At 38.3% G+C, this 14,937-nt stretch overlaps 1 protein-coding gene and 1 non-coding gene across 6 annotated transcripts in view; one reads left to right on the forward strand and one right to left on the reverse strand.

Moving 5' to 3' along the window:
* Window positions 1-14,937, reverse strand: part of Armh3 (armadillo like helical domain containing 3) — a 171,326-nt gene that overhangs the window by 103,788 nt on the left and 52,601 nt on the right. For 4 of the 5 annotated variants that reach the window (XM_076835224.1, XM_076835220.1, XM_076835221.1 and 1 more), the window contains 4 exons: window positions 10,638-10,696; window positions 8,655-8,720; window positions 7,582-7,651; window positions 5,973-6,033 (listed from right to left, as the gene is read on the reverse strand). In XM_076835224.1, coding sequence (XP_076691339.1) covers window positions 5,973-6,033; window positions 7,582-7,651; window positions 8,655-8,720; window positions 10,638-10,696 — 256 coding nt within the window. The remainder of the gene's footprint in view (window positions 1-5,972; window positions 6,034-7,581; window positions 7,652-8,654; window positions 8,721-10,637; window positions 10,697-14,937) is intronic. The other variant, XM_076835222.1, reaches the window with a different exon arrangement.
* LOC143381684 (U6 spliceosomal RNA) lies at window positions 12,985-13,090 on the forward strand. The gene has a single exon (XR_013088857.1). It is a non-coding gene; the product is annotated as a U6 spliceosomal RNA (small nuclear RNA).

Raw genomic sequence — 14,937 nt, forward strand, 5'->3', positions numbered from 1 at the left:
AACAGCTGGGTGAAGTGGCACATTCTGTAAAGCAATGCAGGAATCTGAGGCAGGAGGCTTATAAGTTCAAGGCCAGCCTGGGCAATTTAGCAAGACCCTGTCTCAAAGTAAAAAGTAAAAAGAGATGGAGAATGCAGTTTAGTGGTAAAGGACCCTAGGCTCAATCCCCAGTACAATCAATCAATCAATGGCAAACAATAAGTCAGGTATGGTGGTGAATGCCTAGAATCCCAGCTACTGGGAAAGTAGGGCAGGAGGATCACAAGTTTGAGATCGGCCCTTGCAAAATTTAGCAAGAACCTATCTCAAAATAATTTTTCTAACTAATTAATAAAAAAGGCTGGGAATTTAGCTCAGTGATACAGCCCTTGTCTATTCATGAGATGCTGGTTTCAATCCCCAGTACAGGGGGAAAAAAAGAGGCAAACAATATGGGACATGACATTTATAACAATTCATAATAATTCACAATCCAAGGGAAATTGGTTACCAAATCATTTGTTGATTTTTAGAAACTGGGCTGCCATCTCCTATTTGATGCAGTCATCATTGGCTAAATGTTGCCATTATTTGAGCTATGATTTGCTTAGTATTCTACAAACTTTTCTATCAATTTCCCCATGAAACTGACCATTATTGGGTCCCCAGTGCTATAACTTTGTTGCAGCCACTAAGGGTGGCTAAATGCTGCCCACACATGATGACCCAAGCACAGTACATCCCTGAGTGCCAGGTCTTCTCACATAGCAAGAATCTAGACATCCTATACCTTGGCTCCTGTTGATAATGCCATCTGACATCACTAAGCCACTCCAGAGCAGCAATGAGGTGCTAACCTATATCCACCACTTTCATTCACAGCCAATCCAACACTATTCCTAAACTCTGTTCCTGTCACCAGTTTCCCAAATGATGCCATCATTAGCCTTTTGGTCTCAGTAACTTAAACTATTTGCCAAGCAGAATAAAAAATATATATATTTTAATGAACTTAACATTTATTTTTTATTTATTTGTTTTTTATGTGGTTCCAAAGATTGAACCCAGTGCCTCACCTATGCTAGGCAAGGTCTCTACCACTGAACTGCAACCCCAGCTTGGAATGAAAATTTTAATAATTGTTATGTCCTTAAAAATACATAGCAGGTAGTCCCACTTTCTCCTGAAATCTTCTTCTAGGACCTACTGAAAAAAATGTTCCTCTCTTTTGGGAGTATCTGACTTAAAAAGAGTCTAAGTTGTCCACATAAGAGTAACTTTAAGAATGCTTGGGCTGGGGATGTGGCTCAAGCGGTAGCACGCTTGCCTGGCATGCGTGCAGCCCAGTTTTGATCCTCAGGATGTTGTGCCCGCCAAAAACTGAAAAATAAATATTAATAAATTCATATTCTCTCTCTCTCTCTTAAAAAAAAAAAGAGGCTATACAAGTGCAGAGGTGCATGCTTATAACCTCAGCAACTGGGTAGGCTGAGGCAGGAGGATAGCAAATTCAAGACCAGCCTCAACAACTTAGCCAGACCCTATGTCAAAATAAAAAAAAAAAGGGCTGGGGATGTCACTCAGTGGTAAAGCACTCTTGGGTTCAATCACCAGTATTGCCCTCTCTCTAAAAAAAGAAGAGTTTATTATTCTCCCTAAAGGCTATTTCTCACTCCCAAATCCTGAGGTAGCAATAACAATCAAGGAGTACAGTCAGGATTGGAAATTAATTGGCTAGGTTTTTTTACCTCTTACTGCTCCAGGCAAGACTTTATTTCCTTCTTTCTTTCTTTTGAATAAGCACCTTCCCTCATCATTACTTTACCTACAGCATTTATATACTGATATAAAATTGATTCACTTCTGACCCAGATTCTGGCTCTAAGTATTATGTCTTTCCATACTCCATATTTCTTCATATTTCACCAGGAGGATTATAAACTTATTTGAAATGGTAGACATTTATTTTTGCTTTAAATTTATCATTCTACTGTATGCTGCTGAGAAGCTGTGCATAATGAGAAGTGAAAGCAGCAACCTGGCCTGATGCCTAGCTAGGAGCAGAGAAGTTCACCTAAAAAGGACTTGATACTCCAAATTCCAAAAACTGGAAAGGAAGTTGGAAGTAGGGGAAGGAATATCTGAAAACAAGCCCATGGTATAATGGAGAAAATAAATTCAACCTGAAGGTGGAACCTTTTGCCTAGCCTCTGTCAATTTGATGCCTCATTATCTTCTCCATTTCCCTAACCTCAGGATATTCCATTAGAAAACAGGTGGAAAAACCATCTAAGAAAGCAAGGTAATACAAAAACTTTTGAAGGTGAAGTCAGGAACTAAGGGGCAGAGGCTGGAGTACAGGACATTTAGTACAGGTTCACTGGCTAGAAATGTGAGGGTTGGGTAGACAGTTACCTATATCTCTATAGTACTAAACATACAATCCTGTCATGTCATCCTTACCTTCAACTGTTCCCTATCTCAGGCAAATTTCTTTCTACTGTTACCCTTCCTCCATGCACACTACACTCTTATCAGCCAGAATCACTTTCTATTCTCCAAACATACACACTGTTAAGCTTCTAAGCCCCTGAACATGCTCATGCTGTTCCTACTTGGTATGTCCTTCCCTCACTGCACACAGAAAACTCTAGTGTTTCTTCATGACTCAGGTCAAATGCAATCGTCTCTGATATCTTCTCTGATGGTCCATCAGCACAGCCACTCTATACAAATCTTTCCTTTGTTTTTTATCCCAAAAGTGCTTAAGAGTCAGCCTCCAAGGTTAGAGAGAAATGAGTATGAATCTTGGTTATACAATTTACTAGCTGTGCAACTATGGTACCAGCCTGAAAGATGTCCCCCAACAATCCTGACCTTCTGATATTTGCATCCATTGTCTCAGTATGTTTTGTGTTGCCACATAGAATATCACAGACAGGATAATTTATAAAGAAATAAATTTATTTCTCACAGTTATAGAAGTTGTGAAGTCTGATATCAAGATGCCAACATATGCAAAGAACCTTCAATGCATCATTCTATTGTGAAAGATGAAAAGGCAAGAGTATGCACACACAGAGATGAATGCACATACAGAAATATACATGAAAGAACAAGAGAGGAGGAGGAACAGAAAGAGACAAAGAGAAGGGGATGGAGGGAAAAAGTGAATGAATTCACTTTCAAGCCCTTTTATAATCAGCATTAATCCATTCATACAGGGGGAGCCTCATGACCTAAACACTTCTCATTAGGACCACCTCCCTACATTGTTGCACTGGGGATTAAGTTTCCAACATATGACCTTAGGGAGACACATTCAAACCATAGCACACTCGTATAGTCCCTTTCCAAATGTATCAGAGTTGGTCCATATGACTCAAAGAAATGATATGTCATATAGGAGTAAATTAGAAAAGATACTTTGGCTTTCCACCTTGGGCTCTCACACTCCTTTTCTTTCTCTCTTGGATTACTTGCTTTGAAGAAAGCCAGCTACCATGTTGAAAAACCCAATAGAGAGGTTCCAGGTGGTGAAGAACTGAGGCCTGCCAATAACCATTAAGTGAGCTTGAAAGCAGTTTCTCCAGACCAGAAAAACCTCAGATGACTATAGCCCCAGCCAACACTTTGATTCAAACACTATAAAAGACTCTTTGCCAAGCCTCTCTATCTAAACTTCTGGATTGCTAAACCACTGAAACAGTAAGACAGTGAACATTTGTTGTTAGAGTCTGTAAACAAGTCAGGATGGCGCCTGGCATTTTGCCAGAGGAAGTGGTTTGTGAAGTAGCTCCACCGAGTCATTAAGTGTGGAGATTCCTTATTGGTTGACTGATGTATCTAGTTTATGCTAATTAAGATAAGCTGTGTGGAATGTATAAATACCACTCCTGTCCTACAATAAACGGCTCCTACTCCTGCTGTATCAACGTACACAAGTTGTTCGTCACACCCCCCCACACCCCCCCCCCCCCGCCCCGGTTATTTTGCTGCAGCCAGCCTGACTGCGGCAATTTGTTTTAAACCACTAGGTTTTTAGGATAGTCTGTTTCACAGCAATAGCTAACTAATACTCTTGGAAGGAATGGTAACAGCCCAAGAAAATTTGGTTCAAGTTCAGGCAATGGTGCTTACTAACAGAAGACCCTTGGGAAAAACACCTAATCTCCTGAGCCACAGTTTCCTACTTGTACAATGAGAAAACTGGAGCTACAGTGATCTAACCTACAAAGTAAATAGCATATCCTAAAACTAGAACATAAGCTAATCTCCAGGCATAGCGACACAAACATAATCATAGCAACTTGGGAGGCTAAGGCAAAATGATCAAAAGTTCAAGGTCAGCCTCAGCAACTTAGTGAGACCCTATCTCAAAATAAAAAAATCAAATGGGCTGGGGATGTAGCTCAGTGGTAAAGTGCCCCTATTTTCAATCCCCAGAATAAAAAGGAAGGAAAAAAAAAAAGATAATCAAAAGAGGAATAAAGTTTACAGCAAAAATAAAGCTACTTCTTAAGAAACTAAGTTTCATCTAAATAAGCATTAAGTTCTTCCGGTAAATGTTATAAAATAAATAAATAAAAGCTTCCTTGGTCTTTGAATTGAAATTAAGGACCAGACTTACTACTACTACTACTACTACTTCTTCTTCTTTTTAAGTCGTAGATGGACACAATTCTTTATTTATTTTTATGTGGTATTAAGAATCGAACCCAGTGCCTCACATGTGGTAAGCAAGCATTCTACCACTGAGCTACAACCCCAGCCCCAGACTTCCTTCTAGACACCCAAAACATGTGGAAAAAATGCAAAATGCAAAATACTTATCTAAAAGTAAAATTTATATCATTACTCTAAAACTAGTAAAACAACACTATACAGTCTACACGCAATCTAAAAAAATGGAGATCTGCTCTATCAAGAGATTTATATCTTTCTCTAGATCCTAGACTTGGCACAGGAATAAGTACACAGAACTTGAAAGCCATGTGTGGTGGTGCTTGCCTGTAATCCCAGTGACTTGACAGGCTGAAATAGGAAGATAGAAAGTTCTAGACCAGCCTCAGTCACTAAATAATACTGTTCTCAAATAAAAAAAATAATGTGGGTAAAAGGAATACAGCTCAGTGGTAGAGTGTCCCTGGGTTCAATCCCTAGTACCAAATAAAAATTTAAAAAGATATAAAAAACTTACTATGCACCAAATTGCTCTCTTTCCCCCCCAAACCAGAGGTTCCAACTCATTGTCAGACTCAACTAAGATGGTTTAGAAAAAAGAAAAAAAATACACATATTTGGAGATACAATGTGACATATCAAAGGACAGAAAAAACTTAAAGACTTTAATTTTATTAAACGATGATGATTTTCAATTGCCTCCATCCAGCTGTCCTCATTGTAAAGAAATGTGATAGACAATCAGATCAGGACTCTCCCAGACAAGCCTAGGTAGTAAGACTCTAGCTAGAGAGGCAGGACAATGAGGCTAAGAATGAACCAGAAATCCTCCCTTGATTTATTCCTATCTTAGTTCTATTTACCACTGACTACTTTAATGTTAAACCCTGAGACAACTAAATCATCAGCTGGTATTACATATCTTTAGATTATAACAGCACCCTATGATCACTGCTTTAAGGCATCAGGCCAGGTCCCTATACAACGTGCCTAAAAGTGATTATGAAGATATGTGCAGAATCCTAACTGTGGTTTGTACTTTTTCGCCCTTTGAAAAGATATATAAAATGTTCCCTAACAATTCACATATAAATTTGGTTTTCTTCCTTTTTTTTTTTAACTTTATTTATTTATTTTTATGTTGTGCTGAGGATTGAACCCAGTGCCTGACATGTGTTAGGCAAGTGCTCTACCACTGAGCTCCAGCCCTAAATTTGTTTTTCTTAAGTAAAATATACATAACCATAAATTTCCCAACACTTGATTCTTTAAAATAAATGTGCACTTATTAAATAAATCATGGTACTTACACATAGAGATCCATAGGAAACTCCTTCATCATGTGTGTTACAATAAACTCTACCATCAAGTCTAAAAGGGGAAAGGAGAAAAACTAGATCAATTAGAATAAATGCATTCTTTGCCTCTGACTTGGGGCAATAAAAGTTTCTGAGTACCGTACACCTTGAATTCATGCTGAATGGCATCCTCTACCCACATCTGCAATCACACACGCCTAAATTTATTTTGTATAAGACACTTTTTGCAACACTGTTCACCATCTGCTACTTGTAAATTAACAACAACAACAACAACAAAAATAGTTTACTTTCTTGTCTGGGGATACAGCTCAGTTGAGAGAGTGCTTGCCTCCCATGCACAAGACCCTGGGTTCAATCCCTGGCACCACAAAAAAAAAAAAAAGTTCACTTTCCTACTCCCTGAATAAATTCAAATACACAGGAAATTTCATTGTACAGATGAAATTTATATCATTACTCCAGAATGAGGAAACCAATGGCACTAATACAATGCAAGAGGGAAGTCATACTAGAGACTAGAGTAATAAGGCAAGCAGAAGAAGAAATTATAGAACTGTGTAATCAGTCTCAGTTCTAAAACTCTGTCTATCCCATCTCATTATCACATTGTTTGATGGATATCAACTGAAATAATCTGGGAAGCTCTCGTTCAACAAAAGTTTATTATATAATGCTTATTACATAGTCTTAACAACGGTTTCTAAAATCAAGATTTTGAAAGAGTTCTACTGCTACGAGGCTGAGGCAAGAGGATCTCAAGTTCAAAGCCAGCCTAAGCAACTTATACAGGTCCTAAGCAACTTAGCAAGACCCTGTCTCTAAATAAAATATAAAAAGGAGGCTGGGTATATGTCTCAGTGGTTGAGCACCCCTGAGTTCAACCCCCGGTACAAAAAAAAAAAAAAATTCTATTGCTAAGTATGGTGGCATATGCCTGTAATTCCAGTTACTCAGGAGGATGAGGCAACAGAATCAAAACACTGGGCAATTCAGGGAAACCCTGCCTCAAAATAAAAAATGAAAAGGGCTGAGGGATGCTGAGTAGTACAGCACTCCTGGGTACAATCCCCAGCATCTTTCTCTCTCTCTCTCACACACACACACACACACAAACACACACACAAAGAGTTCTGCTAATTCCCTTAAGGAAAATACAGGATTCTAGGCAGATAAAATTACCTGTCAGCTCTGTCAACCCCTTCTCAGCCTCATTTACTTAGGGGAAGTTTTGTATATGCCTGAACTTTGAACTTCAAGACTCCTGACCACCTGACACATCAATGTGGACCATGAAAAAAAGGGAAGAATTTTGAAATCTTGATCAAGAGTAAGATAATTTATAAACTTAAATCAAGTATAAAGTTTAGACATAGTCATTTGTTTCCCTGGAAAAGGCTTTCTTTGAACAACAGCACCCTTTATTGAGTACTCTATTCACTAAGATTGCTATCAATCACACAATAAACATGGTTTCTTAGGCCAGTGAAGAAACATAACTAATAACTTCTCTGAAGAAGAAACATATCAACCAGGATCTTATTCATGAAAATCTATCATTGCCTTAAAAAAAATGCCAATTTTGATGATACTCACTCACCTAGTACCGCGCATACTAAAGGACGGCAGGGAAGGTTCTTGTCTGCTGCCTTCTTCCTGTGTCTCATAGGCTTCACACACACAAAAAGAAAAAAGGAAATTAGCAGACAAATGAACTGATATCCAATGTTTTATCACATATGTTTCTAATGCAAATAAAATCATTTCTGCAGAGATGCTATCTTTTCTTTCTCTTTTTCTAGTGGTGGAGGTGGGAACAGGGAAGACTTGTAAATGCTTCTCAGTTACAAGCAAAAGTGGGTGACAAAAATACAATTCACAGCAAGGCAACAGTCCTAAAGGGCACTGATGCACACTAAATAAAAAAGTTGCTGTTTTTACTTTTATTCTATTGATATCACATGAACAGTATTATTAACATCAAAAGAGGTACACTTGTAATTTTCTTTGATAAAAAAATAATTAGGGGTGGGGCTGTGGCTACAGTGCTCGTCTCACATGTATGTATCTCACTGGGTTTGATCCTCAGCACCACATAAAAATAAACAAATAAATATAGGTATTGTGTCCATTTACAACTAAAAAATAATTTAAATAATATTTATTTAAATTGCAAAGAAGAGGAGGTGATGGTGGTGGTTATAGATGCAACAATGGTACCAAATGCAAAAACAAAAGTTTCAAATCTAAACCTCAAAGCAATATTTTTTAAACATACCTACAAGCTTGAGGATAGTTCCTGATCTTCCATATTCTATTTGTCCCATCTTTCAGATGAATAAAATCATTGAGCACCTAGTCTTGGCCAATCTAAGATCACAATATATTTTGAAACCATAGGCTGAGACCCATCACTTGGTTGAAACTGGAACGTTACTGACACATTCTGATAACAATGCAGTGTCTCTATGGTTGTGGCTCTTTCTATCCTCTCTTGAGCAAGAAACAGTTCTCTGATGCACAAAAGTCCCAAAGATAGGCATGAGTCTACTGAACAGCAGTCATACAAGAATCTTTTGGTACAATTTCCCATCCTTTTTTGTTCTAGTAGAATTAATTTCATGCCAACAAAAAATATTCTCTGAGAAAATAAGAAACAAAAGTAACACCTACCATTCTATGTAAATTCACTCGAAAATTCATATTGTCATCATGCAAAAATGCATTGGCATACTGATCCTGATAAAAATCAAGAAAAAGTAAGGAGTAAGAGCTATATTTAAGAAACTCAGTATAATCTATCACACCTTCTACAAATCCCTAGATTTAAAGAACAACTTTGGCCAGACATGGTGAGGCAGAAAGAGGAGTGCAAGTTCAAGGACAATCTGGACAATTTAACAAAACATTGTCTCAAAAAAAATGGCAGAGGGAGGGGAGAACATGGGTGTTACTCAGTGGTAGAGCGCTCCTGGGTTCAATCCCCAATACAAAAAGAAAAAAAACAAAATCTATTTTCACAAATCAGTTGGAAAGCTAATGGGATCAGCCCACTAGAGCCTTTACGTCAAACCCTATTTGAGTCATGAGATTTTATATCTTTTTTTTTTCCCAGTATATTTTTAACTGGTAAAAAAATCTCTTAAAAAATTAAAACAATGAAAATTAGGACCCAAAGACTTAAGGCAAATACTAAGAAGAAACTGTTTTCCTATTCCCTTTTCCTTCCCATATGCCCAAGGAGTCAGCTGTTTGTGTCAGCTTGAAGGTTTTCTTAGGGGCTGCAGGATGCACGCACAGGCTCCTCATGAGACTCTAGGAATAAGCAGAAAGGTCTGTGCTCTACTAGGAATGAGCTCAGCATAGCAGGAGAAAAGTGCTACACAGGCAGTGTGGAAGCAGGTAAGACCTTTCTATCTCTGACTTTGCTGAAGACTGATAGAAAATCAAAAACTTCCCACCAAGGATTGGTAATAAACATCCTTGGCCTTTTCCCAACACCTCTTCTGAAGATCTGACATGCTTACAGGCTCCAATTACTGGGAACTGTTGCAACTTGTTAAAAACAATTTCTTTTAAAGATTTTCTTCGAAAGATTTTTGAAATGCAATTACACCAGGCCCACTGCTAATAAGCAGCACTTCTATAACCAGCTTTCCGTAGCCTTGTGAAAGGAGGTCATCTTCCCACAGAGAACATAAATAAGGAAACTATGAGAGATTGCTATTCCATGTGGACCATCTTGACTATTTTTCTTAAGAGAGAAAAGAGTAAAGAATAATGAAGGGGAGAGGTTGAAGCTATAAATTTAGCTCTAAATTGACTCAGGTTCTGCCACAGCTGTATGTCACTAAGATCCACGATGAGTTAGAGTCTAATTAATCCAATCCAAAGTGCCTCTTCACAAACCATAAGCACCTCTTCCTTTTTTCCCCTCAGTCTTGTTCTTCACCAAACTGCAATCACTTCCCACCCTGGATATTTTCTCTACTCCTTTGTCCCCAGGAAATCCAAACTCCCCTTTTATATTGCTAAATGCAAAAGACCCAAAAAGAGCAGCTTCAAAAAGACAAGATTTTTCTTTCTAAAGAGTTATAACTCCCTTGTTTAAAATTCCTTAAAAAAAAAAAATCCAGAATCTTCTAGTTCTCAACTATAGCAGTTACCATATCACAATTCATTATTAATGCATCTAGTAAATGCTGGTTGAACCTCTACCATATGCCTGATCCAGAGAATAAAGTGTAAAAAGATGCCAGGCATGGTAACATACACCTGTAATCCCAGCAACTCGGGAGGCTGAGTTCAAAGTTAGCTTCAGCAACTTGGTGAGGTCCTAAATAAGCAACTGAGCAAAATCCTGTCTCTAAATAAAGTATAAAAAAGGGCTCGGGATGTGGCTCAGTGGTTAAAGTACCCCTGGGTTCAATCCCTGGTACCAAAAAAAAAAATTGAAAAGACAACAAAGACCCTGTTGTTGGAGTTTACTTTCTAGTGGGAAGGAACAGACAATACAGAGAGGGAAGATTTTCTCTCCCAAGCATTAGGACCCTAGGACCCTAAAAGTCATGAAAAAGGAAGCAAGGGACAGGGCAAGGAAAAAGAGCACTTTGTAAGAGACAAAACAATACCAGAAGGAAGGCTGTTGAGACCTACCTCTGCAATACACGTAAGGATGATCAGACAGAGCTTGCCACTGTGAAGCCTGTGTTCATCTGTGAACAAAAATACACCATTCTCTGTCCATCACACAGATCACATTTTAACAGAGAATAAAGGTATACATCATTAAAAGTAACATTCACAACTCTCTTTCCCCACAAAATTCATGAATGAAAATCAAGATACTACTAGAGTATATCTACCTTCCCTCCCAGGCAAGAGAATTCCCACAGAAAACCTCCTTTTTTTTCCTCCTTAAATATCCTGGTAGTATGTTAAACACTTTCCTGAGAGTTATCTAACCCTTGTAATGGCTCCTTATCGTCCTAAGTCAACTCACTCTCTCCCTTCAGAGTGTCCTCTTTTCCCTTTTCCTATCCCTTCAAATAACTTCATGCCTGCTACTCTGAGACATATCTGAAATCTTTCCAACGTGACCCAAGAACTGGTAAGAGAGGACTGCCCTGTAACCTTGTCATGGGCCATTGCCTTTGTGTCCAAACCAGCCCTTTGCTTCTGAATAGTCAGATCCAGTCCCTTTCCCACTCCCTTGTCTACCACCTATAAGCACCATCATTTATACTACCTACCACAAAATCTAGAAAGGTTTCATGACTGTTCATAGTAAACCAACAATGAAATCAGAAAGAAAATAACTGGAGAACCAGGGTCCAGTCCATACTTCTCCTTGCACTGTGCACATTATTTATGACCTGGAAAGATATGAACTCTTAAAGATTTTTAAGAGTGGCACAGTGGCATATGCCTATAATCCAGCAGTTTGGGAGGCTAAGGCAGGAGGACCACAAGTTCAAAGCTAGCCTCAGCAGTTTAATGAGGTCGTAAGCAACTCAGTGAGACCCTGTCTCTAAAGAAAACATAAAAAGAACTGGAGATGTGGTTCAGTGGCAAATGCCCCTGGGTTCAATCCCTGGTACAAAAAGGCAAAAACAAATAAAAGATTTTAACTCTTAACAAAGTTATTCATTCAACAACTATTTATTTAGCATTTACTATGTAGCAGGCACTGTACTAGACACTAGAAATATAGTACTGATCTAACAAAGGTCTCCAGCTCCCAGAGCTCACATTCTAATCATTAAAAGAGAAAGCAAAGGGTGGAGGGGTAGCTCAGTGGTGGAATGTTTGCCAACCATGTGCAAGGCCCTGAATTTAATCCCCAACACAGAAAAGAAGAAGAAGAATAGAAGGCAGTAACCTCCATAACAGAGCTCTAGGCCCACATACAAATGACCAAAAAAGACAGTGCCACAGTGCTTGCCTAGTGTGTAAAAAGCCCTGATTCAATCCCCAGTATGGGGGGAAAAAATTACTTCATCACTGCCAATTACCAAAACCATGAAAACTTTTTTCCAAGAACTTTGTAAGAGAGTGAAATGGAGGTAAGAAGAGGGCCATGCCTGTGCATCCAAAAAAAATAGCTCATGATTTTCATATTTGCTTTAACAAGACCCAGATCAAAGTCCATTCTGGAGAGACCTCTTGACAGATTGCAGTGCCACAGAAGTTAGCTAATATTACTCTTCTTGACATTAACCAGCTTCTTCCTCAAAGACAGAACCTATCAATTAAAACTTAACAATTAGAAGGTATAAAAGGGGTTGCAGTCCTCTTCTCAGAGACAGGCAGTGCAAAAAAAGTGCTAATAATCCCTATCTGATTCCCTATAGTTGGCAGTAGAGGCCTCAAGCAGTCAGGAGAGTAATACCATTGCCTATGCAAAACTAGTTTCAGGAAAAAAAAAAAAAAAAACAGTTTCAGGACACTCTTCTAACTTGTAGCCATTTTTCCACTTTAAAAAAAAAAAAAACAGTTTCTGAATACAAAAATAAGGCAGGCAGGCTGGAATTATAGCTCAGTGGTAGAGCACTTGCCTCGCTAAAATAAAGGTATTGTGTCCATACACAACTTAAAAAAAAAAATGGGGGGCTGGGATTGTGGCTCAGAGGTAGAGCACTTGCCTAGCATGGCCAGGACCCGGGTTCGATCCTCAGCACTACATAAAAATAAAGGCATTGTGTTGTGTCCATCTACACCTAAAAAAATAAATAAAAGAGTTATTTTTTAAAAAAATGTAAGATACATTTCAATATAGACATGTTTTAAACTCAAGAAAACAAAAAACTCCCAACAAAACCAAGTTTAAAACTATCAAAACTTCAGTGAAGCAACTTTAAGTCTATGTTAAATTTTTTTTTTCCTATGTCCATGTGAGTACAAGTGTACTAGAGATTAAATTCAAAGCCTTGAGCATGATAGCCAAGTGTGCTGACGTTGAACCAGAACCCCAGCACTAATGTCCATTTTAAAGGTACATCAGGTGCTCACTTCAGCAGCACATATACTAAAACTGAAACGATACAGAGAAGATTAGCATGGCCCCTCGCATGGATGACATGCAAATTCGTGAAGCATCCCATATTTTTAAAAAATAAAATAAAGGTACATCAGATGCTCCTTTGAGGTAACAACACAAAAATCAGAAAGGGTTAAAAAGCAGAATCAAATCAAGATAATGATAAACATGAAAGGCACAGACAGAGGTTTATTTAGGAAAGTAGATACACATTCAAGGGAGAATGGGGACAGCAAATGCAAAAGAAAGATGCCTTTGGGGTAAAGCAAGGACTAGGCATTCAAGGGAGAAAGTGGAATATCTCCAGAGGGAAAGAACCTTCAGCAGTATTAATAGTGTTATACTTTTTTAAGTTGAATGGTAAGTTCACAAGTTTGTTTTATTATTATACTTTGCAACATGCTATTTATTACAGATTTTATAGCTTTTGTTTTGTTACCGGGAATTGAAAACAGGGGCATTCTATCACTGAACAATAGTGCCAGTTTTATTATGTTTTTAGAAGCTTTTTCTTGGCTCTGTCCATACCCCAGGATATTATTTTATTTATTTATTTTCTTACTTACTTACTTATTCATTTAGTACTGGAGTGTTTTAGTCAGCTTTTTCCCTGCTGTGACTAAAGGACCTGACCAGAACAATTGCAGAGGAGGAAAGTTTATTTGAGGGCTCATGGTGTCAGAGGTGTTGGTCCATAGAAGGTGGGCTACTTTCCTTGGGGCTCAAGCTGAGGCTGAACATCATAGCAGGAGAGTGTAGCGGAGGAAAGCAACTCAAACTGTGAGCAGGAAGCAGAGAATCTACTAGCCAGATACAAACATATACTCAAAGCCACGACTCAATTCCCACCTTCTTCAGTCATACCCTACCACTTCAGTTACCACTCAGTTAATCCCTATCAGGGAATTAAATCACTGATTGGGTTAAGAATCTTACAACCCAATCATTTCTCCACCGAACCTTCTTGCACCCGTGAGCTTTTGGGGGACACCTCACATCCAAACCATAACACCGGGATTGAACTCAGGAGTACTTAACCATTGAGCCATATCCCCAACCCTTTTAATTTTTTATTTTGAGACAGGATCTCACTTAGTTGCTTAGGACCTCACTAATTCACTGAAGTTGGCTCAAACTTGCAATCCTCCTGTCTCATCCTCCCAAATTGCTGAGCTTAGAGATATTTCATTTACTTATTTATTTTTAAATTTTGAAACAAGGTTTTTTTGCTAATTTCTAAGGCTTGAACTTGTGAGTTTCTGGGATTACAGCAGTGCCCTACTGTGCCCAGATTATACTATACAATTTATATTTATCTATTAAAAGTATCTTCTTATAAATATCAAGGGATAGATACATAATAAAGAAAAACATAATATGCTAGGTGGGGAACAGGTATAGAGCTGAGAAAAAGTTGCCTCTAAGAACATAATATGATCCTGTTAGCCAGAGAATGACACAATAGGTCAAGGATTAAGACCAGAAGACAGTTAGGCCAATGAAGTTCACAGGGACCATTTTTCAAATTAACTCTTCATCGTGCCTAACCTTGCCCTTTATCATATTTAGTCTCCCTGTTGGCAAATACCTAATGCAGCCTGAGTTTAGAAACACTGAGACCACCCATATTGCAATTAATTTGCCCTGACTTTTGGCTTCTATTCTATAGACAGTGAAGTGACCAGGACAAAGAGGGTTATATAATGATTTACAGCTAAAAATGAGTTCCAACACAGCCTCAATTCACTGTGTTACTTCAAGCAAAGCGGAAAGTTCATTTTCTGGGTCACATTCATGCAATTTCTCTCTTCTATGTTTGCTACAATCTTTCAAGAAAAAGAAAGATGTTACCCATTTCCATAAAGAAACAATAGCCTCAGGAAATTCATATACAAGAGTCTTGTTATCCTTGCCTGT

Source organism: Callospermophilus lateralis, chromosome 15 (assembly GCF_048772815.1).
Source record: "Callospermophilus lateralis isolate mCalLat2 chromosome 15, mCalLat2.hap1, whole genome shotgun sequence".
In the NCBI taxonomy this organism is placed as follows: domain Eukaryota; kingdom Metazoa; phylum Chordata; class Mammalia; order Rodentia; family Sciuridae; genus Callospermophilus; species Callospermophilus lateralis.